The sequence below is a fragment of the Carassius auratus genome, chromosome 8, assembly GCF_003368295.1.
Source record: "Carassius auratus strain Wakin chromosome 8, ASM336829v1, whole genome shotgun sequence".
NCBI lineage: Eukaryota > Metazoa > Chordata > Actinopteri > Cypriniformes > Cyprinidae > Carassius > Carassius auratus.
In genome coordinates, this window is record NC_039250.1 from 17,225,809 (window position 1) to 17,249,077 (window position 23,269).

A 23,269-nucleotide genomic window follows, 5' to 3' on the forward strand; every position below is an offset into this window, starting at 1 on the left:
GAAAGGAAGGATTGGAGAAGAGAGAGAATGGAAAAGTTGTAGGTAAGAGGATATAAATATCGTCATGTGGTCTGGAGGTAATGATGTCACAATAGTGAGTGTTATCAGCACTCGTGCAGGTTCTCTGGTCGCAGGGTTTGTCCTTTTCACTGCTGTAAAGACGACAGCTTTGCCCTCAGCCCTGATAACAAGCCACAAATAAAGATGACACATGTGACCACACCCATGGTTACAAGACCACAGGACGGATATCTCCTCCTGGACCTGTCTGTTATCTTTAGGGTAGCTCTCTCCTTACACTGTGGATATTTAATTCTCACATTTAAGTAGAAGGGATCTAATATGGATCATTAGTTTATGACCTGTCTGTAACAATTACAACAAACAACTTATTCACCAAGTAATAATATTTACTAGCCTAACTGTCAGCAGTTTAGAGTTTTAGCATCTTGTGCTTCAATATAGAATTGAACTGATTCACAATCACAGTGTGCATACGTTGACAATTATAATGGTTTCAATCAGATTTAAAGGGAGAGCATCAGGATGGACAATTTTGTTTATAGTCGCAGTATAAGCAGTGAAGGAAGGAGAGTGCTGGACTTTCAGGTTTGCCCTGCCACTCATTTGAGGAAATTTTGTGAACACACATTTTCTGCAATGTCACGCGTCAAGTCATGCTTCTGTGCAACTTACAAATCGCAACTTCATTGTGCTGTTACCCCTTTCAAGCCAAATTTCACAATAGAATAAAATATGAATAGAATTATTTATTTATTTCAATGAATGTAATTGATTAGATATAATATTTAGGCTATAATATTATAAATCTGGTTGTTTTGTATTGGTGATGTAATTTGTAAATGATATGTGTGTGTAGCCCGTGACACTTGCACTTGGATCATAGTGCGACCCAGTGAAAAAAAAGTTTGGGAACTACTTTTATCGATGCATTTATACTATCTTTCTGGGCCTTGAATGTGTAATTTGCTACACAATTATTATTATTATTTAATACAATTTAAAAAAGTAGGAATATCTAATATAGAATATCTAAAAATACTTCTAACAACATTTGTTTTGTTGATCTTATCTTTTGTTGAAGTATTCCTTCAAACTTGTCCAAATGTCCCAGCTTTTCAAAAGGGGTCATCTGAACAATTTAAAGTTCAACAATGTTGTGTTCACATTGCAATACTTTTTGTGAGAAGAGGCAAAAGTTTATGCCAGAGGATGCTACATTTTTTAGGGGAATGCAATCCTTTTGCAAGAGAATGCAAATGTTTTGTGAGAAAACATTCCTTGGGGGAATGCAAAAAAAAAAAAAAAAAAAAAAAAAAGCTAATTATTTTCTAGAGAGTACAACATTTGAGGACCATGATTCTTTTATGAGAGAATGTAAGTGTTTTGTGTGAAAATGCAAAGTTTCATGAGGGAATTAAATACTTTTGCGGGAGATTGCAAATGTTTTGCAAGAAAACAAGTTTATTGGGACAACACAAATGTTTTGTGAGAAAATGCAAATATTTTGAAAGAAACAGGAAAGTTTGATTAGGGAATGCAATAATGCAATACCAAAACAATGCAAATGCTTAGCAAGAAAACGCGAAGTTTCTTGGAGGAATGTAAATGTTTGGTACGACTGCAAAGTTTCTAAGGGGAACGCAATACTTTTGTGAGAGAACTGTCCCTGACAAAAGTTTTACGAGCAAATGCAAAGTTTCTCTGGCGAATGCAAAAGCATTCATTGAAGTATAATTTTTGCTACGATCTCATAAAATGTCACAACGTTAACTAAGAATCAAAGAGATTATTTTAGAGTTTATTTTCCAAATGTCATACATGTAAAATATTTTTTCCACTGAACAATTAGTAGGCTATAGCCTAGAGGGGGTCCATGAGATCCAAAAGACTCATCAATCTTGATATTGAACTGACTGGAAAAGACACTGTAACGTAAATGTAACATTTCTGGATTTATCACACCAATCTGGAGAACAGCTTGCATTTAAATGCGCTGCTGTTTGATGTTTGTTTTGTTTTATGCTGTATGTCTGTACACAATATCCTGTATGTATAAACCCATCCATCATGGCCTAACAGCTCAGAGCCACAATCCCATTTTGGACCACCTGAGTGAAATAAACATGACATACGTGTCGCTTTTTGCGCCACAGACAGATAACGGATTAAGTGGGATTTACATAGACAAAAAAGGGCCATTACTTTACAGGTCTTTAAGAGGACATGCCTATTGATTGGCAACGTGAACCAGACATATACGACTCCAAGCAGCTGTGCATTTAGTCCTTGAATTTGTTGGTTGGGTCTCGTGTTGAGATTCTCATAATGCTTCCAACAAAAGCCCGAAGTCAATAATGTAGCTGTCTGAACACATAGATGCAGCCAGTAAGCCGCTCCATAGACAGAGCGACCGCTTTCCCTCATCTCATGTTTCTCGGCTCTCTCTCATCCTTCTCGAAAGGTCTCAACAGATGCCTGAGGTCCATAAACTCTCTGCATTCTCTGAAGCATCTGGGATCTGCTTCTCTGTCAAGGCAAGTTACGGGACAATAACCTCAGCCACATTTCTCAGGGTAAAAATGTGTTTTTAAAAGCAGAGTTTGAATACATTCGGCACAAAACAGCAGAGAGCCAGGAATCAGCCTAGCGGCAAACACAAGCGCTCGGCTCCTCACACTGTGAAAGGGTTACATCCGCATCTCGCGCTGAAAGAAGACACTCAACATACACACGGAGAAGAACAAATCCTGTTGAGCCAAGCTGAGCTGAGATACCCTACATACTAGCAGCCCTTCCAGGCACAATTAGGATTTTACGGAAGGGAGAAATCCACATTCCTGCACACACAGAACACCGTCCAGTTATTTTCTCTTTCCTTCTCCCTCTTTCTTTCTTACTTGGGAATTTGCACGAAACAGAGAAAGTCTTGGGAATCAAATTAAGAGCTCTTTTTTTGGCAGGGAAAGGGTGTCTGAGGGTTATCGAGGAAAGTGTACACTTACGTTCACTCGCAATTGATTTCTTCACATTATAGTTGTGTGAAAAAGAAGCATTCAGGTGATTGAGTTTTGCTGTACCATTTCTAACAATACAGACCCAGTTTGCAGACAGAAAGCACTATACATAACACTATAGTAGTTCTAGTACGTTGTTCTTGGTTTAGGGGCTTTCTAATGCCGCGTTTTCACCGCAGGAACTTTAGCCAGGAACTAGGGACTTTGGCCTGGTACTTGGTGTGATTCCACCGCAGGAACCAGGATCTAAATAAAGTTCCGGGTAAAAAAAATGCCCCTCAGAAAGTCCCTGCTGGCGAGGTGGTACTTTTTCAAAGTTCCGGAACTTTCGGGGGCGGGACTTGAGCGCTAAACATCCTGATTGGTTGAGTTCACGCAGCAACGGTTGAGTTCAATCACCATTTATTCGGATCATTTTCAAAATATTACTGTTATTGTGTCATGAAATGTAATTTTAAAGGTATTTCAGGTGAGAATGTAGGTGTTTAAAACTCAAATCTGTGGTTTATTTATAAAAGACATATTTAAAAATGTGTTTCGCCGATCTCAGAGACGAGAGCTCCACACGATCAGCGATCAGCTGAGTCCTGCAGTAGCCATGGTCAGGTGACTGAAGTTATCAAGTATGCTGCTGTTTGCAGATTTACCGGATTTGCGTCATCGCCCGATTCAAATAAAAGCCTGTTACCTTCTGCAGTTCAGGCAAATAAAGGCCCTGGCTTTTATTTGAGGAATTATGGTATAGATTTTCCTGTGTAATATAAAGAATTATCCCTATAAAAGGATACAGCAGACTTCCAGAAGCTCAGCCACTTAATTAGAACTTGATTAGTTATACAATGGCAAGAAAATTAACTGAATCGAAAATCAGTTGGTGTGAAGGTGTGACAGTTAGCTGTCAATGTGCGGTTCATTTAAACTACTTTTTTTTTTCTTTTCTTCTTTAGAAATGTTGATCTTATTGTACAGAATGACATCATATTCATTGGGAATCCTGATAATAATGTCACTTCCTGCAAAATTTCATTACAGACATGCCTTTTATAGTTGACCAATAAGATAAAGTGATAATGAGGAAAAGGCACAAAACTGATTATTAACGCAATATTGCAAAGGAAACACATTTTGTATGTTTTGTGGGGTGAAAAAATACCTGCAATATTTCTAATAAAATGCTTCTCAAGTCAAAAAACCAAGGAGCACAACAGTAATGACAACAGCCATTAATATGGAAATACTGAAAATAAAATGTACCCCTTTTTTAATTGTGCAATAAAATGAAATCAAGAATTATGATTTTAAACTTTAACAGTTTTGGTCTTTATTTACGGTATTTATCTACAGTAGTATAAGTCAATAATAATATTTTTTGACAGGGACATCAAAATTATAGTGAATAACTAAAAATGCATCACAAACGGCATTTTATCTCTTACATTATTCCATTACAGTGACTGAACAAATGATATTGACCTGTTAGACATTTCAAGTTCTACATGGCTACAAGTGTCTGCTGTCCTTAAAAACACAATGTACCAGATCATTAAAGAAAGCTGATCTAATTTACCTCACAGATTCATGTAACTGCAGAGAGTGCGAGAGAGACTGTGAGTGTCAGGAATCCTTTATTAAGTCGCAAGATGCAGTCATTAAGATTACAGTCGAACCGTGATTCTCAAACATCATGTACTGTATTTTCTAAATATGTTAATCTATGGAGAATTATGGGTATTCTGCAACCAAGCCAAGTCCTCCAAACACAAACAGACACAGACACACACACACACACACACAGCTAAAGTGCAACACCATATTAAAGTAGTCAGTTAGGCGACAGTTGAAGCAACAGTTTGAGCGAAGCAGACACTGGAACGCTTACTGAGATTGACTCTGGCCTTTTAGCTGTTAGCACAAAAGCGCTGAGCCCTCACGAACATATTATTACTGTCACTAAAGATTCCCTGAATGAATAGAAAAGGTTAACACCATCTCTACCATGTGAACAGCTTAACCATGACCTGCAGTTAAACCACAAATGTGTTTATCAAACTATGATCAGAGTCTAAATCTATGAACATGCTAGAAACTGATTTTAATGGAAAATGTATATAAATGAACAATTCAATTCCTGACTCCTGATTGGTCAATACATCCTTCCAAGTGCAAAAACATAACGCACCGTTTTTATTATAAAGTATGGATTTTATACAAGTGAAGCTGTCCACTATGGTGAATATAATCACATATATTTTTTCCTCATGCATGATAAACATAAACAAAAGAGAAAAAAAAATGGAGCAACAGTTGGCGAACGCTTTAGAAGACAATACAATAGTAGATAAATAAAAGAAAAAGAAAACATCCAGCCGGATAAGGCAAATGCACAAGGAAGTAAGTTGACTTATGCCCACTTGTGTTCTTTTCACAGACAAAATGTCCACATGGTGTTCCAAGTCCTTGTGTATTGTGGGGGAGAGAAGCGGTGAAAAACCTCAGTCACTTCAGGGTAATGCAAATGACTTTAATATGTTAAGAAGATTAAAGTGGATAAATGTCTAGATACATTTTTTTGAAAAGCCACATAAACCTCTAGTGTTTTTATTTTGCGAGGGGAGGGCTGAATATTCGCGAGTCAGTTGGGGATGATCAACACAAAAACCCTTCCGAAACGTGATGCCATTGGCTGAGGAAAATTGGGCTTATTCGAGATTTTGCATTTTAAGCTTCTTGGATGTAAGACCGTCCCACTTCTTTCTTATTATTTTTAAACACCAACCCTTAGGACAACAAAAAGCTACCGGCAGACATAGGTCACAATCTGCTATCTCCTGCACGCTCTCTTCTTGAATTAGGCTTGGTTGTCTTCTTCAGCTTTTGTCAAAGTGGCTTTAAAGATGGTGAGCTCTGAACTACTTATGTGGTCTTCCACCTGCATCAGCTATACGAGAGTTTCTCACGATATAGTTAAATCAAGATTTTATAGGCGAGCTTTCTTGGTGATGCAATGAATGCAACTTATTTTTTGAGAAAGAAATCTGAACACGAAATGACAGCCGGCTGCAGCAACTGGCCAAAGTTCGCTAGAACACTGCTTAAAAATGTACAGATGCCGTAGCAAAAATATGCGAGTGTGAAAAATGAAAGAGAAATGGAACAAAATAACATAAAAGGATTAAGAAATGATTTGCATAAGATTTCCGTTACTTCCAAAGCGCAGGATCAGAGACATGACAGGGACGTGATGACGGCTGAGTCTTATCGTCAAACACATTCTCTTCAAGGCACAAAGCTAGTCAAGATCAATCACAGTTAATTTCACAATTAAAGATATAACCATCAAGAGAATCTCTCCAGCTTGCTTCTGGGATCCAAAATCTGAAGCATATGAACATATTTGTTTCATTCACATTCCCTTCACTTTTCTTATGATGAACACGAGGCGATATCACGACAATCTGAAACATAAGTGAGTTATGTTCAAGTGTGATATGTGCCATGCGCTTACTAGTATATTTGCTCTGATCAAGAAAACAATATCTAACCAGCTGGGTGGCTGCCAATGAAAATCAGATTCAGCTCGTAATGACCACAAAACAACATCAACAACAACAACAACAACATGCCCAGCAGGTACTAAAGAAGCTGAAGAACAAGAGAAAATATAGGAAATTGGAAAGAAAGAAAGACAGAGAGAAAGAAAGACAGAAAGAAATAAAGACAAAAAGGACAAGGAAAGGAATAAAGAAATTGGAAGGGAAAGAAGGAAGGAAGAAAAGAAGTGGAACAGAAGTAGGAACAAAGTAAGTGAAAGCATGATAGAAATAAAGTGAAATGTAAGTAGGCATAGTAGAACTTAAAGAAATCAAGGAAATTGAAAGAGTAAAATAAGAAATGAGGAAAGTGGAATAGAAATAAGAGAGGAAGGAAGGAAGGAAGGAAGGAGAGAGAGAGAGAGAAGTGGAAAGAAAGTGTAAAAGAAGATAGAAATAAAATAAAATGGAAGTCCGGAAGAAAAAATGGAATTGAAGTTGGAAAGAATGCAGTTGAAAGAAATAGGAAAAGAAGTAATGAAGAAAGTGTAATGGAAATATTGAGAAGGAAGGAAGCCAGGAGTCAAGTGGAAAGGAAGTGGAAATTAAGAAGTGGAAAGAAAGTGTAAAACAAAATTAAATAGTACGGTAATAAAAATGGAATTGAAGTTGAAAGTTGAAGGAATACAGTTGAAAAAAATGGGAAAAGGAGGAATGAAGAAAGTGTAATGGAAATATTGAGAAGGAAGGAAGGATGGAAGGAAGGGAAAATAAATTAAGAAAGTGGATTGGAAGTGAAAAGGAAGTAAGTGGATAGGAAGATAGGACGGAAGGACTAAAGGAAGCAAGGAAAGAAGAATGAAGGAATGTAGAAAGTGGAGTGGAAGTAGAAAAGGTAAGAATTAAGTAAAAAGGAACAACATGGAAAAGAAGAAAGTGGAAAGGAAGGAACAAGCTCCAATGAGACTTTTTTTTTTGCAGATTTATTATATAAAGCTACACCTACACACACACACACACACACACACAAATCTTTGTAATATTGTATCTTTTGCACTTTAGGTTTCATTCATTTAATTAAATGAGTTAAATTTATTTAAAAGTAAACATTTCCTAAACACTTTGAAACAAGGGCCACACTCTGATCTGAACACTGATGCGAATAATCACTGATTCCAGAAACAAAGCAGTTGTGCTGTGCACGAGCCCCATGCGTTTGAGTTCCAGTTCAGTCTGCATCATGCCCCATTTCTTCATTTCACTCCATTCTAGTTGCATTGAGTAAAAAGGACATACAACACAAATGTTTGTTAAATCAAATTTCAGAAGTTGCGAAAGTTTGATAGAAAGTTGCAAGTGACTTTGAAATGAATGAGGTCTCACAGAAAAGAAGATTACACGCGGCTCATTAAATACACACTGTCCCTTCTTTCTCACAGTTCCCACAGAACCAAGGATCTGCCAAGCCTCTCGTGTTTATCTGTGGAAACAATATTTGCCAAGAGAAAAGGGGGACGGCGGGAAGACAGTGAAAGTTTGTAGAAGGCCCCGGGGCTCTTTTAGGACCAGGTGAATCAGTGGGCCGGGCCAGACACACAGGGAGGGGGTGGCGAATCTTCAAAAACACATGCATTTAATTCCTGTAAAATGAATGCAAATCCTAAACTTTGGAGTTCTGAGGGAAGAGTAGTTTTTGAAGAGCTCAGAAGTTTTAAACTCGCTCGCCGATGATCATTAAGCAAGGTAACAGCACATCGGTTAGCACGCATCGTCCAGCACGCTAATGCGGGTGCGACTTCGGCTCACGTCATTTCCCGATCCATCTTCCTCGCACCATTTCCTGTCCTCTCTAAGCGAAAGTGACAAGAAGGCCCTGAATCCGAAAAGGCAACATGACTTCAACCTTTTGTTGAAAAGGCACAGCATGCAGGGCATCAAATGCACTGTAACGGCATGTCACAGTCTTTGCACCCAAGCGAACGAGACACCCACTCAAACAGACACCCGGCAACATCAGCCTGCAACAATATCAGCTCACAATTCACATTAAAAGATGGCATTACATATTTGTGGCAGGCTTGCCTTTACACGCAGAACTCCTCAAATGGGATTGGGCAGATCCCTCTAAACAGCTTGCAGCCGAGTGACATTTTGTCCCGGTTCTGCCAGATATGATCCACCATCTAGTTTACGCAAGTGTTCGGCTAATTACTTCAGCTGCTTGAGCCTGGCCTCCGATGCTCCGTGCAGCATCAATTCTCCGGCAAACGCTCGGCGGTTTCCAGGCTTCGTATAAATAGAAATTTAATTTCTGTATGTTTATCCTGGCATCCTCTGCGGCAAAGGCATATTCCCGAGCCTGATGGATTATTGCATCTTTGAACTTTAAAATATCTGTCAATGTAGGGAAGAGGCACAAAGTAGAATCTCGACTTTAATGAGATTTGTAAGTGACAAACGAGAGATTAATGGTGTAAGTCGATCTAATTCCATCTTTTCCGAATGCGGCTCCCATACCTTCTCTTCTCACTTCTCTCTGTTTGTCTTTTCTCTCTGCTGAGGTCTAGGTTTGATGTAAAGCGCATTTTTAAATGAAGGTGAAGAGGCATGCCATTATGAAGGATCTTAATAAAGATGCATTGTTTAAATGAGAAGAATGAGTAAATACAGTCAAATAGAAATACAGCTGAGGTGTGACTTAATGCAGTTACATACCAATTAAGAAATAATCCACTCACTCACGTTTGCAAAAATTACATTTTTAACGTTTTTAAAAAAAGTTTTTTATGTTTATCAAGGCTGCATTTATTCGATCGAACGTACAGTTTTTATTATTACTTTAAATATGATTATGATACTGTAATATATTTTTAAATGTAATTTATTCCTGTCAGTCTGAATTGTCATTATAATAACTCAAGTCTTCAGTGCCATTCTAATATGCTGATTTGGTCGTCAGGCAACTTTTTTATTATTATCATCATTAGTTGTTTTTTTTTTTTTTTTTTTTTTTTTTAAGTAATGCAAGCAACACAACCTGACGAGTAAATCAGTGAAAAATATTGATCATGCGTTTAGCGTGTTTATATTTGAGACTACTTGTAAAAAGCTTTTATTTTGATGCAATCTAATTAATTAATTAATTAAACTTGTATACATTTATTTATTTTACATTGTTATAATCAGCATAAATGTATACTGATTGTATGAACAACTTTATGCGTGATTTAACCCTTGTGCGGTCTTCGGTCATTTCTGACCGGAATATTTTACGTTTTGAAATGTTAAAAATCACAGCTTCATCGGAATGATATGAAATGCGGTGACCTTCATGGCATTTGGGGTGTGAACACACAAAAAAATTGAGGGCATGATTCGAACAGTCTAAGTGGGCGTAACAAAAATAGTAACACTCAGGGTCTTCGGTCAAAAATGACCGTCCATAGGAAATGAATGGGAAATAGACAAAAATACAACAATTCAGAGAATATTTGTGTACACAATCTACAAATCGATCACAAAACTGAAAAAAAGTGCACAGCAGTGAAGGGATGACACTATAAAACGTCAAGAGTGTGATATTGACACATCCAATCACACACAGATGCACACACACACACACAAACACACACACACACACATACTTACACATAGACACCTATGAACTACTGTGTCTGTAACACAGAGCAAAGTTTTGAGAATGTGAAATCCATTCAATAATTCAGTCATAATGCAGAGAAAATCTAACAGCAGTGAAGGTATGACACTCTAAATAATCACATACACACACACACACACACACGCGCGCGCGCAGACCTGAAAAATGTCCCCTCTTAGCTCTGAGGTCCCCTGTTGGTGAGTGTGTAACGACACCATGGTCCCCTGTTGGATAGGTAGACAAGTACGCGCACACACACACACACACATATGACCTGCTGTCTGTAAAACAGCGATGAGAAGCAAGCGCTGCCTCTTGGGTTTGTCAGTGCACTTAGAAACTCAGACTTGGTCCTTTGCACCATTCTGAGGATTCTTATTTTTTATTTTTTTGCAGGAGCTCTGTGCCACTGAACAATATGTTCAGGTTTGATTGCAATCATAATGCAAAAACTTTAATGCAAATAATGCATGAAATCATTATTTATAACAGAAGAAATATAAAAAAATATTTATATTTACAAAAAGTACTCTTTAGAATGTATTAATATATATTCAAGTCCACTACTAAATATGAGTAAGCAATTATGTCTAAAAACAATAAGGGAATTCACAAGCCTCTCTATAGATTCCTATACTGGTAATAAGTGGTTGCACCATGCACTTACATGTTTTTCTTTCTTTGCTCTGACCAGGTGGCGCTAAAAAATCTTCAAAAAAAATGTATTTGAAAGGCCTAATTATTGCATAAATATGAATTAATACCTTAAAATTTTCTCAAAATACAAAAGAAAAAAGAAAAAATATTATTGAATAAAAATATATTCCACTGATTTTACTGGGGGGCAAAAAAGTTACATTTTAGGTGTCCGGTCACTTATGACCATGAAGACCCTGAGTGTGACTCCCAAATGAGGGCCGCACAAGGTTAAATAATAATAATAATAGCAATAAAATGTTATTTGGTACACTTGGGTTTTGATTTAATAACAGCAGCACTCAATGAACTCAATGATGATGATGCTGCTGATGCTCATGTTCTCCGAAGAGCATCTTGTGTTTCTAATGGAAGAAATAACATCTGACCAAGTCACTTAATCAACAAAACACAACATTAATAAAGTGATTAGTAAACTAGATATAATATGAAATGTTTGTGGAATATTGAATTCATCAAACCCTTTTCTAAAATGTATCATAATCCTACAACAACAGGTTTTCAGTTTTTACAGAATTGAAAGAAATCGAAAAAATCTAGAAAAAATGAAGCAAGGTAAAACAAAACAGGTTTAACAATTTAAGTACAAGACGTGAAGATGGAGATATATAACGTCTACAAGGTCAAAGTTCACAAGCTCCTGTGGCCTCATCGGCTTCCTGAAGCTCACTATAGAATCTGTATAGAATCTGCCATACAGAGCCCTTACACAACATGTAAATCATCTGATTGTGTGGAAACCAGGATTATGTGGCTTATTGCCTCTCTCAGCATTCAACTGAATATTCATATCAATCCTTCGCCTCTAGTAAAGAGTAGCAGCAGATGTTGGCAGTGTCAGATCCCCGGTGTGATTCATACGCATTGTGTAAGAGCGCCTGATGATGACTGTATAAATGAGGTCCAGTGTCAAAGCAATATGCTTGTTATCATGACAAACAGATCCACTGGGGAGAAAGAGAGAAACCTGGTGTTTATCCTGAATGAGAGTCTGTAATCCTGCACGGCCGAGGCACCCACCTGGTTATGGCAGATTTACTATTAAACAGACAGTGGTGACCTTCTTTCATTCATGCAGTGGATCTCGTCTAGTAACAGGGTTTGGCAAAACGGAGAATTTGAGAACTGGCTCCATTCCAGTGAACAGAAAATCAATTTCACAGAATTGGCCACACCCAGAAATGCAAGAAATCTGATGCAGAAATCCCTGATTTAAAGAGCTCACCTCAGAACTCAGTCACACCTTCTGCAGATCATTTGTTCTACAGTAGTAAAACAATAAGTTACCAAAAATGTCAAAGCTGGTCTCCTCCATGTAGTGAAAATGCTGATCACTGGCCATCACATTTATTTGGAGTTTCTCTTAAAAAGTTACATTAATTCATTTATATTTTTAATGTATAATAAAAAAATAGTGGTCAAATAGTAATCATATTTTCTCTTTATTTAAAATAGAATTTTATTTTATAAAAGCACAATTTTTGCTTAGTTCATTAAAACAACTTTTTAAAAAGAAAATAATAATTAAACATAATACAGTAAAATTATATAATAATCTAATATAATAAAATAATAGTATCTTATATATTATATTGGGCCATTTAAGACCACATTTCAATTTGGTTTCAGCTAGTTTCAATCTTGTACGCCTGCTTCGTGCATTATGGGAAATGAAATAAAAGGCTCATTCATTGTCCATAAAATTAAATTTATATGTGTACATTACATCACATTTTGTGCACTAAAAAAAAACACTCCAAGTATGATAACTAGAGCTGTAGGCCAGTGATAAACATATGTTCTATACACACACACACACACACAGAGTATAGACATATAAAGCCTTCTAAAAAAACTTATTCTAAAAGATTAATTATATTTGAGTGCTTTTCACAGGTAATGTTTAAGAAAATGGTCAAATCATTGCATCTATTTTTAAATGTGCAATTAACCCCCCCCCCCCCCATTCAGGTAACATCTCTAGTAACAACCTGTTAAAATGTGGTTCATGCTGAAATTGCAATGTATTACTAAAAACTGCACTTAAAGCAGTTAATATGAATTTTTATGAATTATTTCCAGCCCTTCTTCTCAAAGACAGACGAATTAAAGCGGCTCGCCCACTGCGAGTATAAAAAGCAAACTCCAAACCCCCTCTCTTCCTCCATCTTTCAAGAGGCCCAAAGCGAAAGACCTTTCAGGAATCCTGCATGGGTGGACGAGTGGGTTTTCCCAGGGAAAGACACTCAGGGTCTTCCGGAAAGGAACCCCACCTTCGGATGTCGGATAGCACGCTGCTATGGCGCGCTGGTGCCAAGGCTAGCGTGGGTGAGTGGGCAGCGCTGCGCTGAGACGACTAGCAGCCGTGGGCACTGCCAGGCTTAGCGATGAAGATGCCGCCCCTGTCGTCATTACAGGCAGCTAAAAGAAAAGAACAGAGAGCTTCGCCGAAATAAGCCAAAAAAAGCAGGAAGTAGGGAGGGATGGTTCACATTGAAATCCTCTCTCGACGCCCCCATGCACGGTTTTAAGCACAGCGTACAAAATCACTCTCTCAGAGAGAGCGGGAGAAAAAGAGATATTAGAGGCGCAGTAAGCTAGCTCAGGAGATCACATCCAGGCGCTTTCTAATCACTGTAATGGTTTAGAAACCTCATGCTCATCTCTCTTAAGCACCGAATAAAACAGTAGAAGTCCCCATATGAACCACAGGCGCTGCTTTCCTATGCCAAAGAGACTTTCGACAGCTGCAGGGGGTGACGGCCTAAAAAGTTAACGTGATTTTTGAGGAATAAGTCACGTCCCAGAATACCACCCGATAAGAGCTCGGGGAAAAGGGGATGGGGTTGAGAAGTTCTGAAAACTACACGAAAATACTTCTCGATCAGCAAACAACACGGGCCAGATCGCACCTTCATCCAGAATACAAGATTATGCAGACGTTTAAATAAATCGCAGGCTGCTCGATGCCAAACGCAGCCTCACAGGTGCTTTAAAGTAAGAACGCGTGCTAAATCAATGACCTTATAAGTTATATTAGTCAGGAATAGCATCGGGGATTATTTCCAACTCAAATAGCTATATATAAGCAGGTAACATACACTCTTAAAAAGACTTGTGGAATGAAAAAAGGATTCTTCTAATGACAAACACTGTTTACTGAAAGGGAACCCCGCATGGTTCTTCTAAACGGATTTGCTTCAAAACCTCACTTTAGGAACTTTTCTAATTTGGAAACAATCTGAGCACAGAAGAAGTTGCGGCAGGAAGCAACAGGAGATTATTTTAAATTACTTGGATTCTATTAATGTGGCTTTGTGCTTGAAATATCATTGGTCCAAAAATCACACTTTTCATACCTGTGCACTGAACATCACATGTGTTTTGACTGGCTGTGATTTTATCAAGGTGCACAGGTATTACTTGCTCAGTGAAAACAGGTTAATTGTGTCTGGATACACCATTAAAATCTTTTCTTCAAAACCTGACTCATCTCATGTGAAATTATTCATTCTGGGGGGCTTTAATGTGAACATTCATTTTGGACAAAACTGTATAAATATATAATATTGGCCATCACACTGGTTATCAATCAAAGCCTATAATAGTTATTGACTATCAATATAGCAATTTTTTTTCAAGTTCATATGAAATCTTCAAATCATATCATAAATGTAGACTTTAATCAGGCTGGACGCCATCTTTACAATGAAAATCACCATATATAATGGGGTCCTACTGAACATATCATTTCTATCGACTGTTTTATGCAGTTTATGTCTACTGATTGTTTAAGAAAGACGTTTCATCTTCTAAACATTTATTATGTGGTTAAACAGCAATCTGAACACACTGTACTTCCATCCCTCAAAGCCTCGTTTTCATAGATAAGAAATCATTTTGATGATGTACATGAATCGAGGATATTTGTGGGTCTGGAAAATGGCACAAGCGTTACAACACAAGTGTTGGTACACAGAATGCTGCCAATAGTCTGTTCTCCAAACTGAGAACATGTGGTCTCATTACAAGAGAAACCAAAGAATATTCCATACATAATAAATCCCATTTATAAAAGACCATTTATGAAATCCATGCATTTAAGAGAGTAAATGCATTTAAAAAGCACACTGGCATTTCAGTTCCTTCATCAAGACATTTTTGTACAAGAACTAATGCCTGTTAAACTGGTCCTAATAAGGTCAGTTCACCTAAATAAAGTTCACCTAAAAATGCAATATTCTGTTATCATTGCTCACCCTCATGTTGTTCATCTTTGAAACACAAATAAAGGTTTAATGAAACTTCAGAGATTCCTGTCCCTCCACTGATGGTTCAATCCACCAAAATTTCAATGCTTCAAAAAGTTCATAAAGATATTGTAATCCATCTCTTCTGAAGAGATACGATCGATTTTCTTGCACAATCTCACTCTCTAAAGCATCATGTTCTGGTCATTCAACGGAGGGACAAAATGGCTCAAGGTTTTATTAAAAATATCTTAATTTGTGTCTAAAGACTAACAAAGTGACATGAGAATTTGCATCCCTTTACCAAAGCCAGCATCTTATTAATTGATTTATGACTGCAGATTTAACATGACGAAAAACATGCATGCTAGATCATTATAAAATAGTAAATCATTATTAAGAAAAACAAGATGTGCCAAGTTCATCAACCATTACTGTAAACGAACTGTTTTTAACACGGCATCCGAAAGTGCCAGACAAAGATGCAATTTTCCTTGTAATGGCCTGAGATTAATAAATAACGAGCACTTGATAACGACAGAGCTAGACATACATTTCTTAGTGTGCAATGGCATGGCCGAGCAGTTTGCACCGCATTTGAGATTTCATAGGCAGTTATCCCTACCGTATGCAAATGACAAAACATTCACTCCAACACATTACTCTGATGAAAGCGTTATGACTCCTGGAGACATTTGGACGGCGGTGGCACTAAAGCATTATGGCTGCTCGAGTGAAATCAAGTTCAAGTCAAGCTGAGGGTTGAGTCATTACTTTGAAGGCTGACGGAGGGAAATCTGTTGTTTAGCGTGACCCTTAGCTTTTGTTTTGGGTAATGAAAGCCCATCGAGAGGCAGACGTGCTGGACCGCTGCCCATTCCACTCTGTTTCAATTACCCAGCATGCCTTCAGCAGGGTAATGAGGTGGGTGTCACCGCGGGGGTAAAGCGACAACCAGTGACCGCTGCGTCGCCACTTGGCCTCTCATTTCCGTGCTGATGAAGTGTCGATTGGCAGGGTCAAGGGGGCGGGGGAGAGACAGCGACCCGCAGAACGAGCACTGACACGTACGCTCCCCGAAAAGCCTGCTCATATTCCCAGCGCAGACCTCCAGCTACCATATGTTTTTATCAGAAGCAGGGCCACAAAAGGGGGAATTACGTTTGAAAGGCCGGTAAATAAAGTTGGTATTGATTTGATCTCACGTGTAATCCGTTTTGCTGTCTGACACCAAGTCCAGCAATAAAAGAGAATCATGTAGGACAGCATAATAGATAATACGACCATACATCAGTTGGGGTTTGGGAGACGTGAGGGCGATAGATCATCCTCCAGCCAGACTGCTTAGCTATGGAATTTATAAACCAGCTCCTAAAATTGAAGTGGCTTTCCAATTTACAGATACGGCATGGTACTTTGCTGCGTTTCTCCGCCACAGTTGATTCTATTTCAAGTTTAGCAGAATGATTGGCACAGCATCGCTGCTCTACACTCAAATACACCAATCTACCGAGATAGACAACCTTTGCCAGATATACAGCAGCAGCTGTCCAACGGCTCTTCAGTCATATTGATGGCCTCTTTGTCTCTTACCTTATCTAAAAGCATTGCCTTGAAAAGACAACTTAGTCAACAACTAAAGTACTTTTAAAGAGCAATCCGAAAGTCTTAAAGTCTTAAATGTAAATGTCTAAAGATAAAGATCCATACACTTATCATCATCATCATCATCGTTATACATTTTCTTCTTCTCATTACTATAACATTAGTTTAATTAAATATGATCGATTTCAATACATTGATTTTGAAAGAAAAGCTATTTTAAAGTTGTGGTGAAGGATATAAGGACAAGCCAAAAGCTCACTGTAATAATGCTGATATATATATATATATATATATATATATATATATATATATATATATATATATATATATTTTATATATTATATCTTTTTTTATATAAGTGCTGTGGTATATAAGTGTTGTCTAAATGGATCGCAATTAATCACATCCAAAAAGAGTTGTTTACATAATATATGTGTGCTGTGAACAGTTATTATGTATATATATACTGTAAGTAAACCACATGCAGTATATATTTAGAAAATATTTATATGTATTTACATCTCTCTCTCTCTCTCTCTCTCTCTCTCTCTCTCTCTCTCTCTCTCTCTCTCTCTCTCTCTATATATATATATATATATATATATATATATATATATATATATATATATATACATATACACACACACTCCCTGGAAGCACTGATATACAGACTTTAATTAAAAAATAAATCTCTGGATCACCTTCAATACCTTAAACACGGCTGAAGTCAAACTTTAAGGCATCAAACCGGATCACATAAGGTCAGTAAAGATATCCAGGACATTTCTATGTCATACTCAAAAACAGGTTTGTGTCTATAACATGAATTCATTTCAGCAAACATATTCCTTAGTTATGGAGCACTTGCGCCATCTTCTGGAGACATAATAGAGGAACAACCGACCAAAATAACACAATACAAAATATAACTTCACATAAAGGTAAAACATAAATTAAATAGACAATTAAATCGGAAACCAACCATCTAATTAGCATTAAAAACCGTTCTATTTTGACTGAAACATGATGCATTTACAACTAAAATGTGTCATTGCCATTGAGCCAGCATTTCTGTATATTTCAACCTAAAAATGGCTTCCTTACAGTTAAACGGTAGCACGAGAAAGTATTATAACATCTAAAAATAGCACATACTTCACCAAGTTTATACTATGACACATTCTAGCCTGGCAGAGGACCATTGAACACTAGTTGACAGAGTTAGTAAGAGGTCATGATGCTATGGAGTCGTTCTCTTACCTCATCAGCACTTGGAAGCTGTACTTGAGGTGGACCCCACTCCTGACTGATCTTCTCTCTGATCTTCTGAGGGACGGTCATGCATTTGTCAACGACCAGATCCGGTTAAATCACCTTTAATTTCCCCCTAATCAGCACAAATGCAGGTACAAATAAGTGAACCTGCCTAGTACACCATATTCAGTGAACAGTTATTGATTCTTATGACAGGTTGTGAAAAACTAATATGTGAATAGCCCATGTCTGCACTGAAAGTTGAACTAGTGAGTAAGTAGTTTGATTTGTAAGGCTTGCTCTGTGGGTTTTGAGTGGGACCGGCTGCTTCAGCATCCATGACTCAGTGCTCCGAGGGAGTCCTACACATCCCACACCGGCCTACAAGCCAGACTTCTGAAATCAGCTCATTTAAGGAAATATGGTTTGGATATTAACCCTGGTCCAAAACTCCTAAAGGAACGCTAAAAGACTGTTTGTATTGGACTCCTGCTGGATTTTTAATGAACTGATCTCAGCAGGATAAAATACCTACTTAAGAGATTTCATTCGTTTTTTTTAATTTTTTACAGTATTTTAAGGAATCATTCAGGGTGTTCTTGATCATATTGACTAAAGGAAAAGACTAAGTACCTAAGCAGACCAATATATCAAACTAATAAACATTTTGGCCTGGCCCAGATAAATATTTTTCTATCAATGCTGTCTGGTAACAAGTACAAATACTATCCTACAGATTTGAATATTGGTCAAAAGTCTCCCAGGAGAGAATGACAACATTATGAAGTCTTACTTGCAGAACTCAGCATCTTCTGAAGACAGGAGCTCATCACAGGTGGATGATGTGCTCATGTAGAGGACGCACAAAACAAACGACGTGTAAAATAAACGCATTTCCACCGAGCCTTAAACAGAGACAGAGAAATATGGGTGAGAGTAAATAGCTATTTCTGCACCCTCTGTCACATTATGCGTGTGTAATTTTAGGCATTTATGTTTGAAGGAATCTAGACTTGGTTATATCATATTCTGTTTGTTTGTTGACATTCCAAAGTTTTTGATAACTTTCATTGTTTCAATATCATTTAGGCTACTGTACCTGAAATTCTTGACAAATCCTCGATATTAGTAGCTGACTTTGTGATATAAACCTCCAAACAGTCTTTAGCTGTCGACTAAAATAGTAAGCTAATACTATTACGTTACAAAGTTAATTCGGGAAACACATTAGAACCCGCCCCATCTTCATTTCTATTGGTTTGCACTTCTATTAGCAGAGACTTTAGTGGTCTATACATGCGTCAGTCAAGTTTTGTTTGTTGTTGGTGTGGCGGTGCGTCAAGTGTTTTTTTTTTTCTTTTCTTTTTTTTATTGCATGTACTAGTGCCACATGGTAACATGTAGTTGTTCCTGCTTTAATTAAGATATAGGCCACTAAAAACGAAAGTGAAATCGTTCACGAATCGGTTGGACGACTCTGAGCCGATACTTTTCATTTATTGAAGGGTGATCTGTTGGGCATTATACACAGTGACATTGAGAATGGATTTAGACTTCAATTAATTTATTTCACTTGAGCCTCGTCTAATCTAATCTGATCTAAACTGATGCAATAAGCAAGGTTTAGCCTTTATGTAGGTAGGCTGAAATTAAAATGAATTACGAATAAATTTTACTCTATGCTTAAAACTAAACTAAACAGATGGGGATGAAAAAAAAAAAACTACTTGATGCACTGCTGCACCAACAACACATAAAAATTGATTGATGCATCTAAAGTCCACTACTAATAGCAGTGCAAACGAATGGAAGTGAAAAGGGGGCAGGTTTTATACAAAAATAAATAAATAAATAAATAAAACCACACAAATGCAAACTGCTAGTTTGAGTTTATTAAACACTATTTACACATTTCAAGAACACATGCTACAGGTTTCCTGAAAATACAAACTCCCCCTAGGCCCCTTCCCAATACCAGCTCATGGAAATCATGCCATGTAGGCAAATGGTCAACATCAGGCTTCTAGATTCTGAGAAAACATTCAAGTTTTGCTTTCAGTCGTTTGATTTCAAGGCTTGCATGGCTTCTTTGCTGCACTGGCCCTACATTATTGTAATTGTGCAGCAAAAACAACATGTTGTGGTGCTGCTGACACTTGGTTTGTGCTTCTTTGCAGTGATGGCCAAGACCAAGAGCTTATTAAAATGGGCTCCTATAGGACTTAAAAGCAATTATTTTTAATGATTGAATTATATTATTTTCTTACATATTGTATATTCTTCTGCTTTAATCCCCGATTAAGTATCCTATCTGAGAGTTAAATAAAATAGTAGACATGCTTCAGTGGCTGAAACTGCTTGGAAGTGCATGATTACTTAGGAGGGCACTGTATGCTGTATATTGTGTAGCACGTGCACAAATCTTTTTTTTTTTTTTTTTTTACCATTCCTATAACAAACTTTAGCCTGTTTGCACACAGCATTTGAAAGGTTTACCATTTTTCTTTTGGGTAAATATATTTTTATCATACTATTCCATATTGTCTATTTGTCTCATTTGATTCCCACACTTATTCAAGGAGATTGGATTTAGCAATCTATATCATCAGCTACTGTATGAAAGGCAATGTATTATAACACATTCACATAACACAGAGACAATACAAAGAAAATAGCATGGTTACAATGGGCTAGACTAGCTGAATAACCATCAAACAATATGACACAGATTTTACACAATATGCACCTATTTGCTGTATAACACATATAATACATAAAGGATTCATTACATTTCAAATACAAACAGTGAATACCATCAACGTTTCTGCTTGTGTACTTTACATTAAGGCTTAGGGTATCTTCTCTGCAGCAACAGATTGGGAACACAAGGCTCTGAGTAACTTGCTTCAATCTGATGTACAGCCACAGGATTAGTTTGACTTATTTTGCTCACAGAGTTTCTACAATCTTTACTAGGTGAATCGTGGCTTATTCAAATGTATCTCATAAGAGATAAAAATCACAAATTAGATCTCTGAATGAGACTGAATGCTCAAAGTAATAGTTCGCCCAAAAATGAACTTGTTGAATATTTACTCATCCGTTTGTTTCTTCATCAGATTTGGGGAAATGTAGCATTGCATCACTTGCTCGCCAATGGATCCTCTGCAGTGAATGGGAGCCAAGAGTCCAAACAGCTGATAAAAAACATCACAATAATTCACAAGCAATCCACACCACTCCAGTCCTTTAGTTTACATCTTATGAAGGAAAAAACTGCATGATTGTAAGAAAAAAAAAAAAACATCATCAAGATGTTTCAAGTCTAAACCACTGTTTCCAGCTAAAATGAGTGATCTGTCCATAATATTAATTTTTTCAGTGAAAAAGTAATCTCGTCTGAATCAGGAGTGAAATATGCACAGATCACTGTTTACAAGCCAAAATAGTCCAAAACAAACATGTGGGTGGATTCGAATATGAGAGGATGACAGGAGAGGGCCTTTTTTCAATAATACCTTAATGTTTCAATAAAAAAAAATCATAAATTTCATAACGCCTTAATGATGGATTTGTTTCTTACAAACACACAGCTTTTGACTTCACAAAACATTAACTGATGGACTGGAGTGGTGTAAATTGCAGTGATGTTTTTATCAGCTGCGTGGAATCTCATACTGACGGCACCCATTCACTGCAGAAGATCCATTGGTGAGCCACTGATATAATTGTAAATTTCGCCAAATCTGTTCTGATGCAGAAACAAGCTCTTCTAAATCTTGGAGTCAAATTATCAGCAAATTTGAGCACATATTGTTATCACGTTAACAACCGTCTCATTTGTTTAATCTCTCATATGGAATGCTAGGACATTTGATACAGTAAATGCAACAGAAATTCATTAAATTTGAACTCTGAAAGAGCAACATCGGAGTAATAAATTCTGGGAAGATCAAAATGTGTACAATCAAACTGATACCTGTCATATTTCAATACATTCATATTCATCACTTCTATTTTGCTTTATATAAAAGTGTTACATAACTGTAAATGTTCTATAATGGTAACTAAAAAGTCAACACAAGTAGAACATTTTTGTATGTATCATATAATAACAGGCTGATGCAATTGTCTGTGAAATGTACACCGATCAAACATTTCTTGTATTTTACAGAAACCGAGCATTCCTTAAAACCATTCATTTCCAAATCGCCTTTTAATTTCTTGTAACTCTTTAGGATAAAACCTCATCACACTTCATCTTTAAGTCAATGACAAGAGTAAGAATGTTCCTGAGGGCTATTACAAATGCTTAGTAAGATAGGAACAAATCTTCACTCGTCCCACTGAAAGATTAACAGTCCATCATGTATTTTCTAACAGAAGGAACTCAATCTGTATTGTTCTAGATCTACATTCAAAGCTCAGCATATATTTATGGGTTTCTAAATGAAACAATATTCCTCAACATCCCCTCGCTGCCAGCGTTCCTTGCACATGCAGATCAGCTCTTAATCTGATTTATTAAAGCAGAAACAAACAAAAAAAAAACATTCTCTTATATTGATTTGTTTACAACTGGTGGAAAATGCATGGCAGAATGCTTTTTACTCTACATGGGGTGATTTATATTATACCTTTATTCAGTCTAAAGCTCAATCTGGTACTATAAAACTACTGTATTTCCTTATAATAAGCCATTCTACTGTATATTTAAGGTGCTATTCACTTCTACAACTATCGCATGTGCTAGATCAGAAACATTCAAATGGCAAGGTGTTTATATGTATGGTGAGCTAACGCACCATAAATACTGCCTTGCATTGCATTGTTCAATTTTCCATTGTTTTTCTTTATAGTATTGGAATAGCCATATAAATACCTTTTCCTAAGTGACTACTAGGTATATGAAAATACCCTGAAGTGTCCCTCAGGTATGGGATGCTGAAATATAGCAGGTGTACTGTAGGAAACCCTCTACTTAACTACTTAAATGTGGCATGCAGCGATGCATCGTGGGATTGTCACAGGCCTGCCTGTGAAACTCATCCGAAAGCTGGGAACATTTCAAATAGTGTGTTATGGGTGGCAGACTGATGTCATCCAGCTTATGAAGCAGAAGTAAGCTTACTTTGGTAAAGACAGCAGCTGGTGCCCACACTTTGAATGTCAGCAGTGTTCAGGCACTCTTTATGTTCCCTGTAGAGATGCCCGGTG

At 37.2% G+C, this 23,269-nt stretch overlaps 1 protein-coding gene across 1 annotated transcript in view; it reads right to left on the reverse strand.

Moving 5' to 3' along the window:
- Window positions 1–19,306, reverse strand: part of pebp4 (phosphatidylethanolamine binding protein 4) — a 104,444-nt gene extending 85,138 nt beyond the window's left edge. Inside the window, 3 exon segments of the mRNA XM_026269954.1 lie at window positions 18,059–18,185; window positions 18,846–18,957; window positions 19,152–19,306. Coding sequence (XP_026125739.1) covers window positions 18,059–18,185; window positions 18,846–18,946 — 228 coding nt within the window. The 5' untranslated portion in view covers window positions 18,947–18,957; window positions 19,152–19,306.
- Between the last annotated feature and the right edge of the window lie 3,963 nt (window positions 19,307–23,269).